General features: G+C 41.6%; 1 protein-coding gene across 1 annotated transcript; it reads right to left on the bottom strand.

Moving 5' to 3' along the window:
- Nucleotides 1-2,914: 2,914 nt before the first annotated feature.
- Nucleotides 2,915-21,776, bottom strand: SLC26A8 (solute carrier family 26 member 8; the record flags this gene model as incomplete). The annotated part of the gene is made up of 19 exons (XM_084301952.1): nucleotides 2,915-3,112; nucleotides 4,269-4,447; nucleotides 4,579-4,633; nucleotides 5,974-6,333; nucleotides 7,646-7,780; nucleotides 7,858-7,950; nucleotides 8,772-8,841; nucleotides 10,056-10,162; nucleotides 11,091-11,186; nucleotides 12,350-12,427; nucleotides 13,190-13,303; nucleotides 14,064-14,211; nucleotides 14,574-14,656; nucleotides 15,764-15,913; nucleotides 16,593-16,757; nucleotides 17,254-17,429; nucleotides 18,400-18,531; nucleotides 18,886-19,025; nucleotides 21,607-21,776. The coding sequence occupies 19 exons, from the start codon at nucleotides 21,774-21,776 to the stop codon at nucleotides 2,915-2,917; spliced, it is 2,649 nt and encodes an 882-aa protein (XP_084158078.1).
- Between the last annotated feature and the right edge of the window lie 2,528 nt (nucleotides 21,777-24,304).

Raw genomic sequence — 24,304 nt, 5'->3', positions numbered from 1 at the left:
TAGCTCCCACCTGCCAGGGCTGCTGTTCTGTTTCGTGCTTCCTGGGCCAGATTTCTTCATGTGAGGACATCAAAGACGGCACATGGCCAAATTGGAAGGCAACAAAGCAAAGCAAGGATGTAGATAAGGATCGCAGACCCTCGGACGCTTGCTTCCATCACCACGTGCCGTCACAATCTGAGCCTCACGCAGAGGTCTCCTGCAGAAGCAAGGAATTACTGGCAGGGGATTGAGCACCTCCACTCCTGCTGGGTTTCTTCCCTGACTCTTCTAATCTGGGATAGAAAAACGCAGTCTGGGGTAGCACCCTCAAAGGGTTGCCAGGCCCTAGCCCAAATCCATCCCTCTTTCCCCAGACAGCCTGGCACTAGCAGAATGAATGCCCCCGAACCGTGCCCATCTGTAACCAGTCCATCTGGTCCTTCCTCATAGCTCCCTGTGCAGGGTGACACCCCGCAGCACAATGCCCCGAGAACTGCTGCTGCCACGCTCCCTGCGACTCCTGGGGCTTCTCCACTGCTTTACGTCTTCTGCAGCCATTCATGCAGCAAAGCAGCGTGTTAATGAAACGCCAGCAGGGTTGGCAGGTTGCGTGCACTTTGCACAGTGTGTAATGATAACGTGCGTGGTGATATTTTGGGATCTGTGTCCTCTAATTCATGGTGCAATGGGGGAGCTGCCTGGGTTGCTGCAGCGTGCCCTGCTAGGAAAACATCGTGGCATCACGCTAGCTGGGAAGAGCATTAAAAAGCTGCTGTCTGCACAAAACAACTGGGGTTGTTGCAACTAGGTCAGGTGAGAACACCAAACTGCCTGCAAGCACACGATTACAGACAGGCCTTTGAACTCTGACTTCTGTGGCTTTTCAGAGGTATAGGTGGAGTCCTCGGCCATAAAGTACGTGCTTTGTCACTTTGCAGCCTGTGTCCAGGGATTTGTGCTTGGCTAAACACAGAAGGCTTCTGTACATGTGCAGGAGCAGAGTTATTGCACCGTGCAGCTATAAGGGAAAAAGATCAGGATTGTCTGGACTTCCTCTCAGCAAGGTATTTGTTTTGCAACACAAATACCCATAATTTGAGAGCTAACATACTGACGTCTGAGTTGTCCCCTGGTGCTCAGCTCTGAAGAGTCATGGGGGTAGGAAGGAAAGATTCCAAGCTCTGCTATGCAAGCCAAAGAAAAAAATCAAGTCTTGAGTTTGTAGTGCAGACTTTGCGTGGTGCCAACAGCTAGGAATGCCACTTCATCTTAAATCAAGGCTGCCACAGGAGAGCCAAGAGAATCTGGAAGTGAGGGCTATGCTTTTCATGGGGTTTGTGTTACTCTGTTTTGAACAGAGCTGAGAGGAGCTTGGCGTGAAGCCACTGTCCAAAACAATGTAGGGAAGCATATGTGGTTTGAGAATTACTCAATACCATTTCAGCTTTCAGTTTTTCCTGTCTTTTAGTCCAAAAGGTATGAGGGTTCCAGCACTCAGTTTCCTTCCCAGTAAGCAACTCAGCACAGTAATGTTCACTAAAATCCTTCGCCATTGCACTTCACACATGCAGAGCTGCGGCTTCCCTTGAGAAACCCCTTGGAAGAGTATGAAATGAAAAAAAAAAAAAAAAAAAGGAAAAAAGAGGAGAAGAACTCACTGCAGTACATTACAGGTAGTTTAATATTAACATTCCTATTAGCCATTGTATCATTGCTAAAATTTAGCAGCCAGGAGCAGAATTCAGAGGAACCACCATGCTATTACTCTACATCAAGAAACCAGGCAATGCCCAGCAGCGAAAGTTAGAGCTGTTCACATGTTTTGGAATTCAGCCCAGAGCACAGACCTGTATATAAAGGACCCATCATTTACACCCAAACTTTGCACTGAAATGGGGCTGAATAGGATATAGACACAGTGCTGGCCACTCATCTACAATTAATTACACTAAATAATTTCATTAATTCAATTAATTAATTTTGCTCTTCGCAGTGGGCAGTCTGTGCCATGAAATGATCCTCCAGCTGAGGGTATGGCAAAAGCTCGTGGCATGTATTGCTGCTGTAGGTAAATGTTTCTGCTTTCAGTGTAATCCTAGATCATTCCTCTGTACTGATAACACTGTGTTAAACTCTACGGCTGATGTACAGAAAATAGAAGTAAGCTGCTTTTGTTTTCCCCAAGTGTTAACTGTATCTTAGTTTATAATTTTCCTGGCTCTTCAGAACAAAATGAAAACATTTCTCCATTCTTCACTATTTCAGCAAGAGAATGCAAAGAACATGAAAAAATAAATTACTGTTTACTGGGATTTAGTTCAGGTAGCTAGACAGATGGAGGGAAAATTACTCAAAGGACTGGCATCATGTTATGTTAGTGCAGACAATATCAACCTCAGCAATTTGTCTAACAGTAATGACAAAATGCTTTTCTTTGAAGCTTCACATCACTCTACACACTTCTACACGCTTCTGAAGATAATGAAACTGCCTGCATGTAATCTGCCAAGATATGGCAGATGAGTTTTACTTACTAACAACCAATAAATATATAAAAAGTACTAAGTTGGGGCATTTAAACTAATTTCTAAAGAATTTCAGGAAAGAAGTGTATATCATTTGCTAGAATTCACTACAAAACTAGGAATTATCTTGTACATTGAAATTTCTCTGCTGTTGCTATTGCTTAATATTATATCTATTTGAAAATGCCTGAAAGCAATAATATAAATGCTGCTTTTTGTTTAGAACAACAGAAGTACTGTAGGCATTAGTCAGGCTGTCTATTTTAAGAACTCTGGAACAGAAAATAAAAGAAAAAAAAATAACATCAAATGCTGATAAGAACCACCAGAACTGTTGCTTGACAGTACCTTTCTCCCTTCTATTGACATCCCAGTTTCCCAACACTTGTAATTCAGGGATTGCTGGTCTACTTCCACCTCTTCTCCCAGCCTGGGTCCTCGAAATCTGGTTGAAAGGATGAAGAATCAAACCGCCGGAGAGGGCTTGGCCCTGCTTCGTTCTGGGCTGAGCATGAGATATCTGATGGCACTTCACACAGAAATCTGGTGTCAGAATTCCTTGTAGAGGAAAACTCTCTGGTCTTCTCCAAGAGCGACTCTATTTCCTGAAATGTACACAAACATTGCTCTAGGCCAAGGGTGGCCAGTCAGTTGAGCCAGTCAAGCGCGGTTCCCATGCCAAGGCACTAGCATGTGAGCAGCAAGAGGGCCGTGGGAGCACAGGGCAGCTCAAAACCCCAGCTGCTGAAGGAATGAGCCAGCAGGGCTGCCAAGCTGCCAGCTCTAAGCTGCTGTGGGTCCCTTCTGCACATCTGGCCCAGCCTCGTCTCACAGTGGACTTTTGGGGAACCACTGTCACCTCCTACATGGAAGCTGCTCCCAACCTTTTCCCCACGTCCCCTAAACAGTGGTGAATGTGTACTGACACCTTCATTCTATGGGAGAGAGTCAGGAAGTTCAATACTCTTGTGCTAGACAGTGCAATGCCAATGTAAGAGTGTTAAACAAGTTATTCCGTGGGCAGCAGAACACAAGAAACCCATTTTCTTATGGATTTGGCTATTTTATTTTCTTTCATTCCCCCCTCCTTCAGCTATAGGACCCCAGCCTGGTGGTATGCACAGCACAGTTAGCCAAGGCTGGGTTCTTTTTCCGAGGTGGGGCAATTACTGGAATCTTCTGCTCAGAAGAAGGGCTCTTCCTGGAACTTACAACTGTCTACCCTATTTGAACTTGGCTGACACAGCCTATGAGCTTAAAAACTATTGCACAGGACTGGCAGAAAGATCACGTGCACAAGCTTCATTTCTTTGGAAAATCAAGCCAGTGCTGTCCTTCACTTCTCCCAACAGCCCCAAGGGAGCTGGTGCAGTAACCTCTGGAAATAAAAAGCTTGGAGCTTTTGCTCTGCCCTGGCAGGGTCCTTGCTCTGTGGGAGAAATGGAAACTGTCTAAAATGCCACAAAGTCATTCCCTGCTGCAAAACTGGCCTGATTCCTTTCCAGTCTGCATACAAAGTTGTCTTTCCCCAGGCTGGAACACAGGACTCAGAGAAACAAATTGGATTATTGGTGGTTTGTTGGTGGTTTTTGTTTTTTTGTTTTTGTTTTTTGGTCTCCGTCCATTGCAAACCACAAAATAACTGAAAAATTCAAAAGAGCATCTGCTGTGCCCTACTTCCTCAGCAACATCACAAGCCTTTTAAGTTACTGACAGAGTAATTAACAACACGAAGACTTAAATGTAAGCAAAATATCCTACCTTCTCGTGTTTAGCTTGTAGTCTATCGGCAACTTCTTTCGAGCTAAGTTGTAGCCCATCTGGCTTTTGATGCTTCTCCAAAGCAGCCAGCACGGCATCGTGAAGAGTTAGAAAGAATATTCGTTTGGTGACACTTCTGATAAAGAAATCATTCTTCTCAAGCACTGCAATCACAGAGGCTATAAAAATGGGGGGGGGGGAATAAACACCAGCAGAAGTCACAACAAGCAGTATAACTAAAACATATAGCTGAAATTTAAAATGTATCCCTCATGATCAGTTAATATCCATAAAAAAATACTGTACTCACGGTGACAGCCAGCTATGAAGACTGTAATGCTAGCATCGCGAAACATGTGGATGATCTGTGGAAAGAATCCCATACCAGCATTAGAGTAATCTTGCTTTATGTAAGTGCACCAGAAGGTAAAACATAAATAAAGAAAGAACTCCTTTGTAATGGTTTGTCTCTGAAGAAAATCCTTCTTCCAGCATCTCAAATCCCAATTCTTAGCTCAGCGCTAAACAGCCAGGGCGTTCAAGATCTAAATGAGTGTTGACTCCAAAACCAGGGCAGGTTGCTGACCCTCCTGCAGTGCACTATGCAGCACCCAGTGTTATTTCTTGACTTATACAAAAATGTCTTACAGGAACAGGTTAACTCAAAACATTTCTACATACACAGACTCCATGCCCACATGTAAGCAATGAGAATAGGAACCTGAGTTTTCAAGCATGACCTGTAATTCTGTTAGTCTCAATTTTTATGTCCAGCATTTTTAGATGTATTAACTTAATTTTAAAAGAACCAGATTTTAGAGGGGATTGTTTCTCACCATCTTCTCTATTCCTGGCCCTTTGTAATTAAAAGGCGTAAAAAAAGAGTTACTTTGAAGGGGGAAAAAAAAAGAAGCCATAAACCTCAATATTTCAGAGAATCACAAGAGAATCACAGGATTTCACAGTATGAGGCTGGAAGGAATCTGGAAAGACCTTATCTCCCTCCCCAAAGGGGAAGTCATTTAATAGGTGGCAAATAAATCTTTAAGGATCTTAGGGAGATCAGCTCAATGCACAATTATTCCCAATAGGTGTTAGGAACAAATTAAACAGAACTCTTTGAAGTTGAGCTATAGACTTTGAGGGAGCTGAGTAAGAATCCATCTGGAACTGTCTTTCTGAGCAGCACAGCTACAATAAATTTATTTTTGCTAAATATATCTCTCCATTGGCTAGGGTCCCCACTTGAAGACTAAAATGTTCAAGTCTTACTTCAAAGAAAAGGCTAATTAGGCATTCAGCAATCAAATCACTCCAAGAAAAGATAGCTGATAGTTTTACATCTTACACTTCTAAAGAAGAGATTTTTTTTTTTTCTAAGTTGGAAGAAAAAAATTAACAGCCAAAATGGAAACAGCAAATTAGAGATTTTTATAAGTATGTTTTTGGTTTACATTATTTTAGAACTAATGACCATGGATGGCAGGTTTTAACAAGCATCAATAATGTGACTTTTGCTTTTAAAAAAGTGGCTTTATGGGAAGTTATTATTTTCTGAAAATAAATAGATTAATTTTGCACCCTGAATGGTCAACTGGAAGATACATAGATTGTTATGTAGCAGGGTACTTGAGGTTAACCAAAAACGTATGATATCGGGTAAACTTTAGGTTTCACATTTTCATGCTAGATTTAGGTTCCTTACCTCTTTCAGTAAGTCTGAGCCTTGCAAATCCACATATTGCACCATGCTGAAGTCTAAAATAATGGTGTGAACTGGACACGACAAATCCACGGACTCTTCCTCCTGACCTAACTGTACTGAGGAATTATCTATTGCAGAGCCTGCCAAAGGGCTAGCTCCTTTCCCTTCATCCTCCTTCTTTTCAGTCTTATCTCCTGTGTTAGTGCCCGGGGATGGAAGCTGTGCATCAGCTGTTCCCGCCAGGAGCGTTTTCGATTTGTGTCTATCTCCATTCTTGGACCAGCGTACCAAATTCACTGAAGATGACGAGGAAGCTCTGCCTGTGTGACTTTGCTTCACCAGTCTCGCTGTATATGGTATCTAGGATGGAAAGTGGAGAATACATCAGTGGTTGAAAGAACTAGGCCCAGGGGGGTGGATTTTTTTTTTAATATTTTTTTTTTCTGCAAATAAACACTGTAAATCACATGATAGTTCTTCTCTCATGGTAAAAAGCACATCTGAAGTAACACTAAATATATCACAAAGCCACAAGTGTATGCAAAGTAGCAGGTGACTTGAGCAAACCTCAGATGTGGTTAGAAGAGTGCCTTCAGCCACCAAATAGCACTAGTGTACCTCACTCTTCCACATCTTGAAATGGCCTGAGATACTGCCACCTGACTTATTATTTCTACTTTCCATAAAAGAAAAAAAGCAGAAAAAAAAATTAAAAAAACACTTTCTGTGGCTTCATACAACATCTCTTCCCACTCTAAGAAGACATTTTATTTTCCTTCCTCATATTTTTACAATGCATTGCCTTCCTAGGCAACAGTAAGCTGACCTTTACTGGCTGAGTTCTGCAGACCTCTTGTGCGTCTCCCTTCTTGTATGCCTGCTGGTCCCTAGGTGGACCAATGTAAAATTTTTTTCTTAATAGTTCCAAATGTGTGTGTGTGTGTTTTTTTAATTATTATTTTTATAGCACAAGACAGGAAAATTCACCCTCTGCATTTCAGCGCTTTAGAAGATGCTGTTAAATTATCCATTGCTTCCTAAGCACCTCGGTGCCACATATGTTTTCCAGACCGCTATCTTTCAACCCATTTCTCATAAAAGGACTTAAAAATTACATGTAGCTGTTTGGAAAATATCTTCTTTTGCCTGAAGTTTCTTCCATAAACTAAGGCTTGGAAAATTCAGATAAAGAGGGATATGAGTGACTCTCCAGAAGACACGCAGCAGCCAATTACAGGAAAGATATGAGATAATTGTCTGATCAGGATAATCACAGCTGCCTTTGTGGCATTTTGTACTCGTTCTTGGCAATATTGGCAGTGGTACACATTCCACTTTCACTCATTTCTTTGGGGAAAAAGAAAAAAATGCTTACTGAAGCACCTTACAAAATTAATTCTCTTGGCTGAGGAGAAGAAGAGAGGATGTGCTGAATTTTTCAACTGCTAGTTAATTCACTCAGTAAGCTGAGCTTCTATTGCTCTATCATGAAGTATACATGAAGAAATACAATGGTAATGTTTGCTTATTTTCAAACAGCAAATATATATATATGCTTTATATAAACTTTTACATCCTCCTAAATTCTGGCAAGCTAAGAGCATTGTCCTCAGTAACTGAAAAGCAGACACCTCGAACAGACGGATTAGATAAATGTACTTTTAAAGCTGACCCTAGGTGGTGGTAGAGGTTGATCACAGACACAAGAGCATTCAAAATCTTTGCTTTCCAGCGAACTGTCTGACCAAGAATCTGAAATTAAATCCCTCATTTCATTTTGATCTAGAGGCACTGCCTTCATGTCCATCTGAAAGAGAAAAATAGTCTTATTACAGAGATAATAGATCTTAGAAGCTTCCACTAACTGAAAAAAATGGCATTTACCTTGCGTAACAAGTAATTTTTGAAGTTATTCATATTTGCAAAAGAAATGGAAGAACAGCACTGGAAGATTTTGACACCTTCAATCTCTGCTGCCTTTAAGACAAAAGTTGGATCTGTGAGAGTTGTACTTAGCAGGAGCCGTTTTTCCCCTCCTGACTATGCAATAGACTGCAAAGTGCTATCCTAAGGACACAGTTTCTGGTAATGTTAACTACACCTCCCACTGGTAGCGGCACTGGCAACATGGACCTAATCATCAAAAACAAACCCGTTCCTCTAAACGTACCTCCAGCAGCTCTATCACTGATGACAGTTGGCTGGTACAATATAAAACGAGCAAATTATTTTTAATACTGCTCACTGCAGAAAACACACACTATGTACTTGTCTTACTAACCTTGTTTTTCTATTGTTTGATCTTTGCAAATCCATCAGCATAACATTGTGCATGTACCCAGCTGGCAATGCTCTCTACTGCTGTATTGCCCAACTCTGTAGGGTGCAAGTCTTAGCAATAGTGTGTTAAAAAAGCCTGTGCCCTAGCTGTTATCCCATCACCACAAGGATCGGTGAGTCAGTCTAGCACATGCACAGCTGTTATTGTGAAAACAAACATAGCGTGGACAAAACCAGCCTGAGAAAAGCAGGTCAGCATAAAATACCAAACAGCTCCGGAAATGACCGCAGTGTGGCTTCCACCACGGGGACAACACAGATTGACACAGGGAGCTTCACGGGGCGCAAGCAGGCTGAGCTAGGTACCTGAGTCACTTCGCTCTCCAGATATTTAAGCATTCTTTAGTTTCAAAGTTTGGAATCAAATGAACTGAGTCTGAATGGCCACCCCCAGGCATTTAAGGGAAAAAGATGCATTGCAGAGAGAAATGGAACATTTGTTTTTTGTTTCCTCTTACAGCTCTGTAGACGGATAAACTTCTATAAATATTCGTGTTTGGAATCTGTCCCAGCTCCACCATCTTCATTCTGAAACAAGATGTTTATTAGGTTTTCACATACAGCAGAGAAAAACTGCATGTTCCTAAAAGCTTGATCTCCATTTCTCTCCTCTTCACTGGATATACCAACCCTAACTTTAGAGGGTGTGAATACAGCAAATTATTCACTCCCAAACAGCATTCGCTGAATAGGGGAGCAGCACACGAGCACACCCTTAAGGTATGCTGGTGCCTTCAAGAATGTATTATGTCCCATTTCTAGGTCTGGAACAATCGGATTATTGTTATTACACCAGGGAAGTGTGTTTGCTCTCCATCTTCCCACAGCCTTCCTCAAAGATACAGCTACACGTACAGCTGGGAGCAGTTGCAAGCTGTGCTTAGGGCTGGCTACACATGGGCTAGGTTGGTCCAGAGGCCATGCAGCAGCTTTAGTGCAGCATCTTGCCTCTAAGGAGAATACCTTGGGTTGGGTATTGTGCTTTGCTCATGGTGCTGCATGGTTTTGGGGTGAGTTCTGGTCAGCTCTGTCTTCCCGCTCTCCAATGACCAGCCAGCCAGCCACTTGTTAATTCCACCCATAACTCTGAGCAGAGGAATACTGGGAGTTTCAGACAACTGAAATCCTTCCTGAAAGTATTCTTTCAGAGCCACTCTGGATTGGTTTGATATTTACAGGAACTGAGGCATTTCCTAGCTTTTTGCACGTTATTCTAGAGGCTTCAGCCTACTCAGACAAGTACTTCCCTATCATGGTAAATATCGTGAGTTGTGGCTTGGATTTATACATGATTTTCCTGGCTGGAATAGCAGCTAACACACTGAGCAATGTGGGCCCAATGTAATCTCTCTCAGCTATGACAGATTAGGTTTATGGAGAAGATAGAGCAACTTGGTAAATGGCAATGAAGACTAAGGAATACATTTGAAATAAAGACACATCATCTCATTTTATCCTTCTGGCAGCGTGTATACAGATGCGTGCATACAGAACACACCTCCTGGCTGATGCCTACACTACAGGGAGCAGTTTCCAGTTGCATGGCACACCTGCAGAAAGGACCAATCCAGAGCCCGTGGACTTGACAAGATTATTGCTCTGGGATAGTATTAGAGACTCCAGGATGACCTGACTGAAGTGTTTACAAACATGGAACTACTTTTCCATTGTCACATGCATAGCTATCTCCACAACATCAGCTCTCAGAAAAATTAGCATTTTGCTCTAGGAGTTACAAGTACCTGTGTGACCTAATGCTGATTATGAAGAATGCAAGTGCCAGGGCGATCACTAATCCCACATCAAGACCAAGACGAAGCACTGCAGCAAAAGTTCCAAGCCAAATAACCTTTGAACAAGAGACAGAGTGAACGTTAGCTGTAAAATCATATAAAAATGACCTCCAACTCAGGCCCAGCATTTGAAAATTGAAAGAAAAAAATAATCTTAGCAATACCTCTAGACCACCCCAGTCCTGGATGTCGTCACAAAGATCACAAGAAAAAGGTGCAGGACTTCAAAATGCATAACTCAACTACAGTTATGGACAAGATGGACTGCCTGCTTTCCTTTGCCCTGCATTTGGGGATATGCAGTGGCTATACAGATGCCTCCACCACTCCAGTCTACCCTGAAGAACAAGGCAAATATCCAGGTGTGGCTGAAAAAATGGTGCTGAGAACTTCCCTCCTGATAAGCACTTTGTTTTTGAAAATACAAAACTGTATGGAGATCCCCAGATAAAGATTTGGTCTGATGAAGCTGAAACCCTCAATCCAGACAGAAAGGATTGTTTTCTAGCATGGCAAATAACAGAAGCAGGTCTGGTAGATTTTTTTTGACCCTTTCTATCATCAAGTTCAGTGTTGGCTAAGCCTTCACAATCCTTAGAACCCACAAGCTACAAATCTTATGCACAGCTCAAATCTCCTGATTTTTTAACAGGGCTTCAATAATTAAGAGGAGTCACATCATACTGGGGGCCTTTCTCTTAATGAGAAATCCGGAACAAGAGTTAACATATTCCCAACTGACAGCTAGACAATTTCCTTCTCAGGGGATCTGGGAAACAACTACAATGACCAGTTCTCCCTGTATAGAATTGCAAATTGATCTGTAGAGATTTCAGCACAATTCTTTCAGTGGGTATTTCAAAGGATCCCTCTTCTAAGAGAATGGCCACTGCTTTGCCTTGCCATCCCAAAACATGCATTTCTCCTTTTAAGGCACATTGCAATTCTTAGGTGGTTTTGTTTGTTTGTTTGTTTGCTACTTACTAAATGATACTTATCCTGTCTCCACAGAGTGGGGATGTCCAGAAATTTTTGAAGAAAAGGTAGCATATTAAATACCACAATAGCAGCCAGTACACCCTGTACAAATAATAATGAAAATAAAATCCATCTGATATTTATTGCATCCACAACATGCTAAGGCACAGATATCCAAGACAAACTGCTCAGAATTTAAAACTTATTTCCATAATTTTTACAGATCTCCTCTGATCTGCAAAGCAACATGAAAGTAGCATGCAACTTCTTTGACTTCACAATTACTTTTGCCAACACAACTGGACTTCCTCTTGAAATGCTGTATGTAGTTTCCATTACAATATTCTCCAGTGAATCCCTATGCCTCCTACAGCACTAGGATAAATGCCAACACTATCTACAGAATTAAGAGCTGCTGTTTCGAAAAGTGGTTTCAATTAGCATGGGCAGTGCATTGCCAAATTTAGGAAGTTGTTTGACACCATTTATTGAAACAGCCCTTCCTAGAAATGAAAAGGAGATTGAAGGGAAGTAGATGTTTAAATTCTGTTTTGTCAGCTAGTTTTGGGAAGGGGATTAATTCTCCCATCTCACAAAGAGGCCAGGAAAAAAAATCAGGAAGTAATGCTCTATGTCAGTTGTTCTCTAAGACAACTTAAAGGAAAAAAAAAAAAAAAGTCTAGATAAAAATTTTAAGAGAGAAGTAAAAAATTGAGTCCTCTGAACAATCTGCAGCAACAAATGTTTGCAGCAAAAAATGCACAAAAGGTAGTTTGGTAGTGCATATAGTTTTAAAATAAACCTCAATGACCAAGCTAGAATTGGAGACACTAAACCCAAATTCCCATTTCTGAAGATTTTATTTACCTCTTTACACTAAAGATTTTGAAGCAGAAATTACTTCTACAGATGCAAGACAGGAACTCATTAATGTGTTATACAGTTGTGCAAAAAAGCTTGGAAGATGGGAAACTATAAATGAAATACATCTAAATTACACACCCTGGCAGTGAAATTTGAATGCTTTTAGCCAAGCAATTTTAGCTTGTTCTGAACAGTCAGAGATGGGAGAGAGATGCATTGTTTATTATCCAGTGTTTCAGCCTGCTGAAATTTAGGAGAGTTTAAAGTCATTGTTTTGGTTTGGTCTGCCCATGAAAACAATTAACTCTAGAGAATGATATAACCCCGACTGTCTAGGAAATCTTCATATTATGCTTAGAAAGTAAGTATGCTGCTACCATAACTATTTCATGTTCACTTACATTAGGAATCATCTGGAAAAAGTATCCTAGTTTCAGTGCAATCACCAGCATTATAGTTGCTCCAATCATTGCTGCTAACTGAACAGAAATACTTTATTAGAGATGCCTTCCAGAAACATTTCCTTACTTGTCCCCTCTACACAAGTAGGTATGCTCCATGTAACAGCACCCACTAGGAAAAATAACCAGGGGACAATTAACAAAGTCCACAGGTGTGCTGTAATGGATTATACACATTGCAGAATACTCAAGTTTTCAGTAGATATAAATTTGGCCTAAACGGACTATTCTTATGCACAAGAATGCAGGATTTTGATTTGATAACTTCATTTGAGGAATAAGATACTTCTCATGCAAGTCAGCCTTAGGAACAAGCTTTTTATTAAACAAAATTACTTCTGTGATGCAGTGAGTCATGTACAAATATTCAATTAAGAGGTATGATAAAAAATATTATTAGAAATTATAATTATATATTAAGCCCTCCTTAAAAATATTAAGTTCACAAAGTACTCGAAAGTTAGGAAGAAGTGGCAGAATTAAGGGTGCTTAAACAATTTTCCATTTGTCTTTTTGGACATATTAACTAAAATACAATTTCAAACTGTATGAAGACATCTTATTCTCCCTGCAGAATTCTGGCTTCCTTCAGTAGACATCACATGCTGTAAATACCACATAATTACAGTACATAACATACACAGAGAGGGCATGTGAGTTCATGTTGCACGGGTATATAACTTTACATCTCACCAATTGTCTGGGCGAAATGTCAGCCTACAATCAATATACAGTGATTTTAGATGAGTGTAGAAGCTTTACAAATCCAGCCCAGCTCACCTGTGTTCTTCCACCTGTCTTCTCTTGAATGACAGTTCCAGAAATAGCACAGCTGATAGCAAAGCTTTTGAAAAATGAGCTGCAAATATTGCATAGCCCCACAGCTATTAGTTCCTGTAAAACAGAAATATAAGGAAGCAGAGAAAACCCCAAAATGAATGACTTACCTAAATAGAAGTGGCTTAACAAGAAGTATATTTCCTTCTGCTCACACTAGCTGGTTGCTCAGCCCAGAAAACCTTCTGGAAAACAAGGTCTCCCATGATTAAATGAGTTCTCTTAAAAGGTACAAAGTTTCATAGCAGAGGATCTCATGGACCCAAGACTCTAGTTGTTATTTATAAAGAAGTCCACTTAGAACCCCACAGTTTCCAGGCTAACGCATGGCAAATTTCAGTACATCTGAACAAAATCTCTCGGACTCTCGGAGCAAAAGACTCTTGGAGCAATCACTCTGGGCAGAGAACCCATACGTTGGGACAGTAGCCACCTACAGAGAGCCATAGCAGCTCTGGCCATTTCCAATTTCAGTTAATCACGTTGTGTGCTTTTATAAATCTCATGGATTCACAACAGCAATGGTCCTCCGGGTTCAGTAGCAGCAGTGTGTGTGTGTGTGTCTGCTGGCAGGCAGGTCATCCAAACCACTGAGGCTATGCCAAGGCCTCTTGCTAAAAGATGGCCACTAATGTGGATTTCATGTATGTGCAGCAGCCACCCCTCTATAGGGAAGGGCAACGAGTTGCTACAAAACCATCAGGTGGCATATTCACTCCATCCTTGCACTTCTACCACTGTCAGGTAACTAGGGGCTTTACTAGCATGAATTCAGCTTGCTCCTTAGCCTAGGAAGTATGTGCAGCTTTGTCCTCACCTGACTGCTGGAAATACTGTAGTTGTGAAGCGAAGCATACCTCTCTCCAATAAAGACAAGAAGGAAGCAGCTTACAATAGCAAGGGAGAAAGCAGGCATAATGATCTTGCTCAGGTTTGGTAAATCTGGCATTGTAGGAGGCAGAAGCCTACAGGATCAGAGAACAGGTAAGTTTAAACCTGGTCTGGGCTGTGTGCACAAGCCATACACAGGACCAACACCAGAGGCATCATTTAGCACCTTCCAGGAGATGCTCTGAATATGTAAAACTCTTTGCTTCCACCTCACAAAAAATACAAATTTCTTCTTTTGTGTCTAACAAAACCCGAATAAAGACTGTAGTTTGAATTCTGCATATGTTCTGAAACGGTGATGCAATTAAATCTCTTGAAGAATTATTCCTAAAACTGTGCTGCCCAGTAAGAATCAGCCCATCAGATTTCAAGAACAGACTGAAACATCCTTTCGTATCTCAAAAGTATAACCCCGTGAACAGGACAGATAACTAACCTCTGAGGAATCTTACTGACCACAGCACTACTAGATTCAGCGTAAACATGAATGTGATTGGAAATAATGGTGCCTGTGATGATCTGGGAAAGAAAACAAGAAATAGTATCAGGGATTATACAGCATTTGCTCCTGGTGCTGTACACCATAGATCTAAAGACAGTTAATCTTGAGGAGTGTTTAAAGGACTTAAACACAGATTTTTTCAGTGTGTAAACATAACAGCATCCTGAAGTAATGTTAATGTATTTTTTATAATAAAGTGTGTTATATTAATACTTCCTAGCCATGTGCTAATGCCTACAGTGTAGTAATGTCTGACATATCCCACATAAAACATGGACTTTTTTTCTTAGTCCAAATCATTCTTTTACTCCTATTAACCTTTCTGAACATTAAGAAATACTTTTTTTTTTTTTTCTGATAAAGAACTTGCTGTCTGTAATGTTATGCTCTGCCACAGGAGGTGTCCCACAGGCCCCTGTTGGGCAAGTGACAAATGGCTTCAACTCCAGTGTCAGCAAGGTGGGGCTCTTGGTAGCTGCTTTTTCTATGGAATAAGTTATCTTTTAGATTTCTAGATTATCCATAAAAGTCAGAATGTCCATTTCAATAGAAAGTTTGGATTAAAAAAGCTCATCTGTTTTCCAGGAAAGAGAAAAGTGGAGAAAACAGCAGCAACAAATATTGCAGAATTTACAACAAGAACTGCTTTTGAATGTCACAAAATTGAATATCCCTTTCCAACAATTCCAGACCAAAAAAGAAGCGTAGTTAGATCAAGACTCTGAAGCTTCAAGTTCATGGTTCTAGTCTCTAATAAAGATAAGAATTAACATTCAGAGTCCTGAACTGGGTTTCCATGGTGGTTTCATCCTATACACTGCTTTTTATTCATGTAGCAATTCGCTGTGACTTGTTCTCATGGCCTTTTGTGAGCAGGGATTATTTTCACAGTAGCTTATTTTCACAGGAAATAAATAAAAAGTAAGTAAAATAAAAAGTAAATAAAGTAAATAAAGCTTATTTTCACAGTAGCAGGGAAGAACGAAGAAGTTCATTGCTGAAATCCACCCCACAAATCAATGACAAAGGCTGTTTGTGGTATTCAGCCCCACAACACCATCTCAGACAGGTCATTCCTGAACTGTTCATTCAGTTATCACGATGGCATTATGGAGAACACTTACCAAGAGAAGTTCTATAGGAAATGCAATTGGATTATGTTTATAAGTTATGCTGATGCATTTACTGATCCATAGCACGGGCAAGCTAAGCGAAAACAGCAATGTGCTGGTGGCATTAGCCTTTGGGAGAGCCCGGAAGTAATGAAATATATCCTGAAAAGGAATCATCATACAGAGGATCAGGGGCAGACACTCCAACTATTTTTATATTCTAGAAGATTGACACACATTGCCTGGACAACTGAACCCATCCTTTTGGCTACGAAACTTATCTCCAGTGAGAGGAGAGAGATGCTAAGAGCAAAACATTATTTAAAATGAATTATTGGTATCCGCAGAGAAAACGCTGCCACAAGTAACTCAGATCTAGTTTGATCCTTCCTCTCTCTTCTACACCACCTTTCTCTGACATTAGTAAAATAAATTAGGAAGACGTAGCATTAACTTGTCTTTGAGTCTGCTGCTTTTTTGTAAGACATGACAAAGACACTGTGTGTCCAAAGGTTGCCCACAATGGTCAACTGAGGAAAAAAAGTACCTTTTCCTCTATGACATGCTCTGCTATGAATATAGACATGCTAAAAATTATAAAGTTACATAAAGAATTAAAGATACACACAGATTTTTAATCTTGCATGTCGCACAATAATCTCCATACACTGTTCAAGACAACAGGAAGGAAAGTAAACCACAGCTGAGACTTGCACAGATATCCCTTAGCAACTGACTTATTCTGAAATTGCCTTCAATTTCTGCAACTGTTCTTTTTTTTTTTTTTTTTTGTTCCCTACAAGAAACATGCATTTCTTTGGCTAATAATGAATTCACTTACACAGAAAATGTCTCGGGGGCCCTTATGGAAGTCAAGCATGACACCAAAGATAAAGATGAACTGGGATACAATGACGTGCAGTGCTGCTGCAGTGAGGTAAGCATCAACGAGAGTCTTTGGCAAATATTTTGTTACAAACCCCAGGCAGAAGCAGCCTAGCAGCAACTGTATGGAACAAACGAGAAGTGAGATGCAATATAATTAGCTATGTCTAACCCGCCCTTCTTGTTTCTGTATTTGAAGAGCATGACTCTTCACTGCCATGCATGATGGATAGTTATTTAAACGTGCTATATTCATTATGCACAATTAAGACACTGCCCAAACAAAACAGGAGTACTTTATATCAAGTGTGGGCAGTTATGTAGGACTACCTAAGGGTCTACATACTGGAGAACTGGTCAACACAAAGGATAATAGCTTACTTCACACATGGATGTATTTATCATCGACACATAAATCTGAACCTATCACATCTTCTTCAGACATCCCGAGAGGAAGAGGCAGACCTTCACGTCCCAGTTTGTACAACATACGCACTCAAATGTGCTGAGCTTAGTATTTGTGGTAAGAACATGCAAGCAGTTCCACTTCTCACATTTGTACAGAGAACACACATAAGGATACATCATTAAGGATATAAAATAGATTCATCTTCTACCTGAATGATGCCAGTCAAAAATGTTACTGATGCAGTAAGTGTCAAGGCCTCCATATGGTCTTCCGTAAGTGTAGGGCCTGAGAAATTGTCCACTGAACCATTAAAGGACAGAGTTTGGTTGAAATTAAAAGACTTCAGAATGTTTTTCACCACCAGATTTAGGATGCTGAATGAGCCTGGGACCAACAGAACACAGAGAAGAAAATGGAACTACATGAGATGTTGCAACAAGGATTCATCTTAAAAGCACACAGACATCTCTTCACCCCCCCTATCAGTCTGTACTGTGTGAGACTGTCTATTTTCACTCATATATGTAATCTTATTCATATATATTTTAATGTTTCTGAATAAGTACCTAAAGTTTCCAAAGTCCCATCCGAAAATTTCAGACTCCTACGATTTTACAAACAGGCTTTGTTTGATCAGATGCACAACAAAAAGATTTGAATGTAGAGCACAAAAATGGATTCATTGCAATGAACTGCCATGAAATCACAGAATTACAGAATGGTTTGGGTTGGAAAGGACTTTAAAGATCATCTCATTCCAACCCCCTGCCACTGGCAGGGACACACTTCCAAGTCCAAAAAATACAGTCAGTCTGAGAAAGAACTGCCAAAGAGGCCAGAACTCCATGTGTCTACTTTTTATCATAAACACATAAACAGAATTTTAATAATCTGGTTTCTGAACAAATTAAAAATGTAAAACCATCAACAGCTCGGTCATAGCAAGAATCTACAAGACTCCTGGAGAAGACCAGGAGCTAAATCATGAATCACAGTCACATCCTGAGGGTAAATGGGAAGCAGCTTGTGCTGGCCCTTTACTTTATGTAGGAGACGCCTCCATTGACATTCCAGCTGTCTCCTTTGCTGTGATGTCTGTGACACAGGAGCTGTGTCCTCAGGGGGACAGGGCGCCTCACGGCTGGGACTGGACTGACTTCCTGAAATTCTCACCACAGATCAGCTGCAGAGGGGTGGAACAATGAATTGAGAATCTCTGGCTCTGGATTCTCACCTAAATAACATCTGCATTTTAGATGAAATAGATTAGGACATCCTGGCGGCTTTTTGAAGCAGCATTGAGCACAATCTCTACGTCCTGTAGAAACATTTTGCAGTACAAAATAAACCTCACCTACTGAGATATGATGCGAGGTCCCAAATATAACATATAGCATTGAGCAGCAGAACGTGGAAAGGAAGCAATTGACCATTGGCAGAGGTAACCTGGTCAGCCAAATTCCTAACAGCCCTAGAAAGCAAAAATGTAAGTATCTAAGAGACCTGATTTTGCAAGGTGGATTTTAAAGACTGTGTTATGTTGTTTGCAATACAGGAAAATGCTGTTATTAGTCTATATTTTGATTTAGTTTGAGGAAGACTTTATGAAAAGAGGCAGTGTCCTTTCCTTGAAATTACACTGTGTAATAGATTTACATTAAGAACATACGCTTTCTTGCAAATGTGCAAATAAATAGGCTAATTATTTAGGGAACTTGTAAATTAAAGTTCCCACATAATCCGATGACATCTGGAAGAACAGAATTGACGTACAGGCGGTAGATTATGAAAAGGCTGACGTAGGAAAGGAAGCAGAAGTGTTTTTTTTCTCTCTGCCTACCTTGAGGAATCTGAAATATCCCAATATTTAGGCCTGCATGCAGGTCCCTCAAGATCCATTCTCTGAACTGATACGAAAAAAGCCAATTCAGGACAGGGAACATCTTGCGAATTAACTTTCTGAACCTTTCCCAGGAGAATCTGAAAAGAATCAAATAAGCTGAGCGATATGCAATGCCTTTTACAACCTCCACGCTCTGCAGCCTTTTTGCATGACCTCACACTGTGCAGGCACAGAAGCCACGCTGCTACCGTCAGCTCTCCGCAGGCACCCTACGCTGCGAACCCACACCAGCATTCGCCTTCCCCAGCTCCAGCTGGCGCATAGCGTGAGTCCCACATAGGCACCCCTGTGCCTTTGCATTCCATTCAGATGAATCGCAAATAGTCCGTGTGCCATTCGTATGACACCCTGCCAGCGCCACAGCACCGAACGCATCAATTACTTGACCTCATTAACACCGCGGAAAAATAGGAGATGGTAATTTGATCGCTCCTATTCTGATCAAAAAAAAAAAAAATAAAACACCACAAACATACAAATGCTGCATGTGGAGGGAAAAAGAAAAAAAAAAAGAAAAAAAAAAAGAAAAAAAAAAGAAAAAGAAAAAGAAAAAAAAAAGAAAAAAAAAAAGAAAAAAAAAAAAGCTTATCCCACATCCAAAAAAAAAAAAAAACAGAAAAAAGTTTCCTGTATTACATTACTTAGCACAGGGATATGAGCAGGACTTGACCTGGATGACATATTTTGCCTACACATCTTTGAATCAAAATTTCCAGTAGGTAAACTCTGACTAACCCCCGAGTCCTGTGCTCCTCCTTCCCCTTTTTAATCCCCTGGCCATATTGGTGATTTTCTACTTACAAACCAAATATAAGCGATGCACAAGGCTTCTGCAACCTTGAGCAGTGGCTGGGGAGACTGAGCCCCAGAGAATATTACAGAGCTGAGTCCCTTCCCATCGTGTTATTGTCCAAGGTGCCCATATGCTGGGCTGCCCAGTGAATACAAAATAGAGAACAGAGAAAACACAAGAGATAGGGAAGTGGAAAAGAAACAGGGAAAACAGCATGAGGAAGCAAGAAAGACATGATTCTGAAATGAGGAGTTGGGGGAGGGAATAAAGACATTTTCTTATTACACAGCAAGTGCAGTGATAAAGTTTCCAATAATAACAGCCGTGACTTTAAAGTATAATTCTTCTTTCAACATCTCGGCAAGACTTACTTTATTGCAGCAGGCATTTCTGGGTGGGCAGACTTAACTCTAGATCACGTCATAATTATACACAATTCAAGCCTTTCCAGCAAGTAATTTTGTTTTTCTGACTGCAGATCTTTATCCAATCTCCTTCTTAATTTTTATTTTTTTTAATATTTTTTTAATATATGAAAAGACAGTGCTGGGATGGATGGCTATTGCACAGTCTAAATGATCTCACTATTACAGAAATTAATCAATGGCACTTTTTCAAGGTGAAATGGAAAACTAGAAAGCTCAGAAGTGAGTCAAACTATGGTTCCATTTGCCTTCACTTACCACCAGGAAATTACAATGGTTTAAGTAAAACAGGATCCACAGTTTTAGGCTGCAGTCGCCCACGTTGCTGAGCTGATGTAAGAGCTGGCTATACAAAAAGAGGGAAGTCTGGCTCCCCTACTCTCCTTTTCCCTGTGTGTCCTGTCCCACCTGGCAGCAGCAAGCTGCTAGATTAGCTCACCACACCTTGTGGAACCTCACCCATAGCTAGACTTGAGTCTCAGGTCCTGTCACGGTCCCAAAATAACAGTCTGAGTTTCAGTATACATTCAGTTTACATGCTGAAACAAAGCTCAGATAAATGATGAATCAGAGATTTTATATTTACTTTCTTATAAGGACTTTGTAGAGTAGACACAGTCATAAACATTGACGGTCCTCTCCATATCCAAAGAGAGATTCAGTCAGAAAACCAAGAGCATTCACAGTCAAACAAAACTAAAAGGGACGCTGATGAAAGGGCTTCCTATTTTTGATTTTATTTGCCTTGCTGGAAGAACACCAGGAATTCTCCTAAGTTGCCAACAAAGCCTGCCTTCTAGTGAGCCTATAGGGCTTCTCTGGCAGAAGAAATGCTTCTATCCCTGGTATAATGACCAAAAGAGAACTTTGGCAGATGGGAAAATCAGGCTGTGGAAGCATTAGTGCTGTATAGGCAGTACATTTGCCTCGTTCTCCTTGAATAATGTAGGACCATAGCTCCAAAATAATGCAAAAGCAGTTTGGTCAATCTCAGGCATACCATTATGCAACTTTCCATGTCCCCAGCTAAGAAGGAACAGAAAATAGTTCTTGAAATTTAAGAAATAGGAGCAAAGAAATTGCACAAATCAGTAAAAAAAAAAATAAAAAAAAAAATTGAAAGCTTGTGTCTGACAGGTGGACTGAGGGGACTCCAACTATCAGCAGTTTCCCTTTACAACACATATATCCTTCACGTTATCATAGTCCCGAAGTGAACAAACACTTCTGCAGATTGCAAATCAGCAGCTTTGGTAGTGGGGTGCTAAGCTGTTTGCATGTTTTGGGTACGAGTTCTGTAACTGGGTGATCTGCTTCAGTTATCAATCAGTTTGGCATTTTAATCAGAAGCTGTGGGAAAGTCAGCACCTCTTTTACATTTGGGATTGAAGAGTCTCCTCCATTTCTTTACCCCTGTCCAATTCGTGGCATAGAGCTCACCTGCAATGTAGCCGTCTGTTCTGTTGAGGGGTTTGTAGTTCTCCATGCAAGGTGGAAGGCAGGTTTCTTTCCAAGAATGCTTCAAACTGCTTCTCTGTCTTAATTTTTTTGGGGGCCCTGTAAACTGCTGGTTGCCTGCAAGTACGGACAGTGTCGTTGTCTAACTCCATGTTTTTTTTTTCTGATCACAATGAAAAACCGAGGAACAGCAAATACTGGAGACCACAATGAAAGCTCTCGTTCTTTGCAGTGAGACTGGAATAAAGAAACAAGGTGATTGACTGAAATATCTATTAAAACCAAAACCAACAAAAAGCATAATATGTCGTCAATCCACCCCAACATAATTCCCATGAAGATAACAGCAGGGATAAGCAAGGCTCTGGAGGCTGACACCCATGACAGACATGCTGCTTTTAGGATCAAGCAAATCAATTGCCAGTTGTAGGAACACCAGGGCCTTCTGGAATTTGCCATATTCCTGCTCTGTAGGGAGGACCAGCCTGGATCCCCTCCATTATGTGATCCCAAAAGCAGGCCCGTGTTAAGGGAACTGAATGCAATCTCTCTCCATAAACCTACCACAGCTAAGGAAACCATCTGAATTTTCCTTTTTTTCCATGCTGGAGGAAAAAGGCTTAGTTTGAATTGTACAGAGAGCTGCTAAATCTGAGGCCGCACAAATGCCGCAACTTGCTGTGTAAAATGGGTATCTGATACCATTCAGGTTTTTAAATGCCCAAAACATCTGACTCACGTTCCTGAGCTTTTTAATATCTGGAAGGAGATCTGAATTCAGTCACTATAACTCAGAGTAGGCAAGATGTGAGTTCCCAAAGCGCATACTGAGTAAGCAAAGGTCCAGTGCAAGAGCAGAGCTAAGATATTCTAAAGTTCTCATACCGACAGCTGAGGCTGAATAAAAATTCAAATCCAGAGCCTACATACGACAAAGGTGGTGACAAGCAGGAACGTATTTTGAGGCTATGGGCAGATGAAAGAAGGAAAAGAGGATGCACTGAGCGAGCAGTAAGTCTTGTCAGAATGCAGACTCACTTTAAAGTACCCAAACTTAAAAAAAATATATATATATATCATTGGGATTTAAGCTTTCTCCTCATATTTCATTTCCTGAACTGCCAGGATCAGTTTGTACAGGTTTAGTGCTTTGCATCGTTGAGATATGTGACTTCTGATACAGCTCCAGGCACCCTGACACAGTATTTACTGTCTTGTAAGACATATCCACCAACACGTCCGCACACTCGTCATCCTAAACCACAGAAACAGCTGGCTGTAGGCAAGTCTCAAACCATCTCCAGGGCACAATTTCTTCCTCTTTTTAAAGCAGAGATAAATCAAGGTCTTCCACAGATGAGTTTAGATCTTCCAAACCAGTACAAGCTCTCGAAACCTTAGCTGTTTATGACATCTTTGAGCACCATCACCTTTTCAAGGTAAGGTAACACAACAAACAAAACTAACAAGAAGCTAGAGATCTCAAATTAAAGGTGTTAAACCCCTCAGCATGTTAGGAAGTAGTTACTTTTTAGATGCAAGCAATGGTAAATGTTAACTGTAGCTCATTCCTATTATTTAGACCTCTGTGAGGACTCCCAGCAGCAGAGGACAGTGTCCCACTCTGGTGGGCTGTGTGGAGAATCCTATTTTTGACACAGAAGCCAGTATTTTAAAAGCGGGCTTCCATATTCCATTCCCAATGTGTCTGTCTTGTCCTGCTAATAAGACTCAAGCCTGCAACTGAGCAGCAAGCGGCCCTAATCCCTAAACCCCACGCTATTTATTTGCTGGGACGTCCTGTACTTACTACCTAGCGAAGACACTTTGGGCTCCACTTCAAACCCTGCTTAACCTGCAGCACTCGAGGGTTTCACTTGGTTTAAGTACATACTTGAAGCACATACGTATCTTTGGTACTGCCAGGCCTCTTACAGCACTGGGAAATAGCTTGTTCTCCAAGCAGACACAGAAAGATAGGGAAATATATGGGGAAATCTGGGCGGATCAGCTTAGCTCTCTTCATCCCTGCTGGCATGAAGCCCTCCTGAGGGAACAAAGTGTCCTCAGGAAGTTCACCAACGCTAATTAATTAATTAGAACCAACACACACAGCTCCAGAAGCACACGAGGTACACCTCGCAGGCCAACTCAGGCCCGCACAACTGCTGCTTTCACTCATTTTTTTTCACACATTTTCCTTTATTTTCCCTCCAAGCGCCCCCTCGGGCTCCGTGACCCCACACAGGCGAGCGCCCCACACGAGGCACCGCCTCGCTTCCCCCCCACACACTCCGCCATGTCGCGGCGGCTTCCTCCCCTCACAGCCCTTCTGGGGCCGCCGTCGCGATCGGGGCCGCTCTCGCGATAGCTCCGCGTCGGCTCCATATTGGGGCATCTCCGCCCGGAGCCGGGGCCGGGGTCGGGACAGCGGGGGCCGGGAGGCGGCGGGGGTCGGGGCCGTGCCCAGCCCGGGCTGCGCCGCTCGGGGGCCGGCTCCCGTCCCCTGGCGGCTCCCCGGGGTTCTCGCACCCCGTCAGGGCTCGGCGGAGGAGGGGAGAAGGGAACGGGGGAAGGCGGTGACAGGGCTGCGAGGTGGGAGGAGAGGGGAGGAGGAGGAGAAGGAGAAGGGGAAGGCGAGGGGAGGAGAAGAAGCCGCTGAAGGGAAGGGGGGGAGCGG

This window comes from Netta rufina (genome assembly GCF_964035555.1).
Source record: "Netta rufina genome assembly, chromosome: 26".
NCBI lineage: Eukaryota > Metazoa > Chordata > Aves > Anseriformes > Anatidae > Netta > Netta rufina.
The sequence above is the reverse complement of the archived record's forward strand: the minus strand, read 5'-3'. Positions and strand labels throughout refer to the sequence as shown.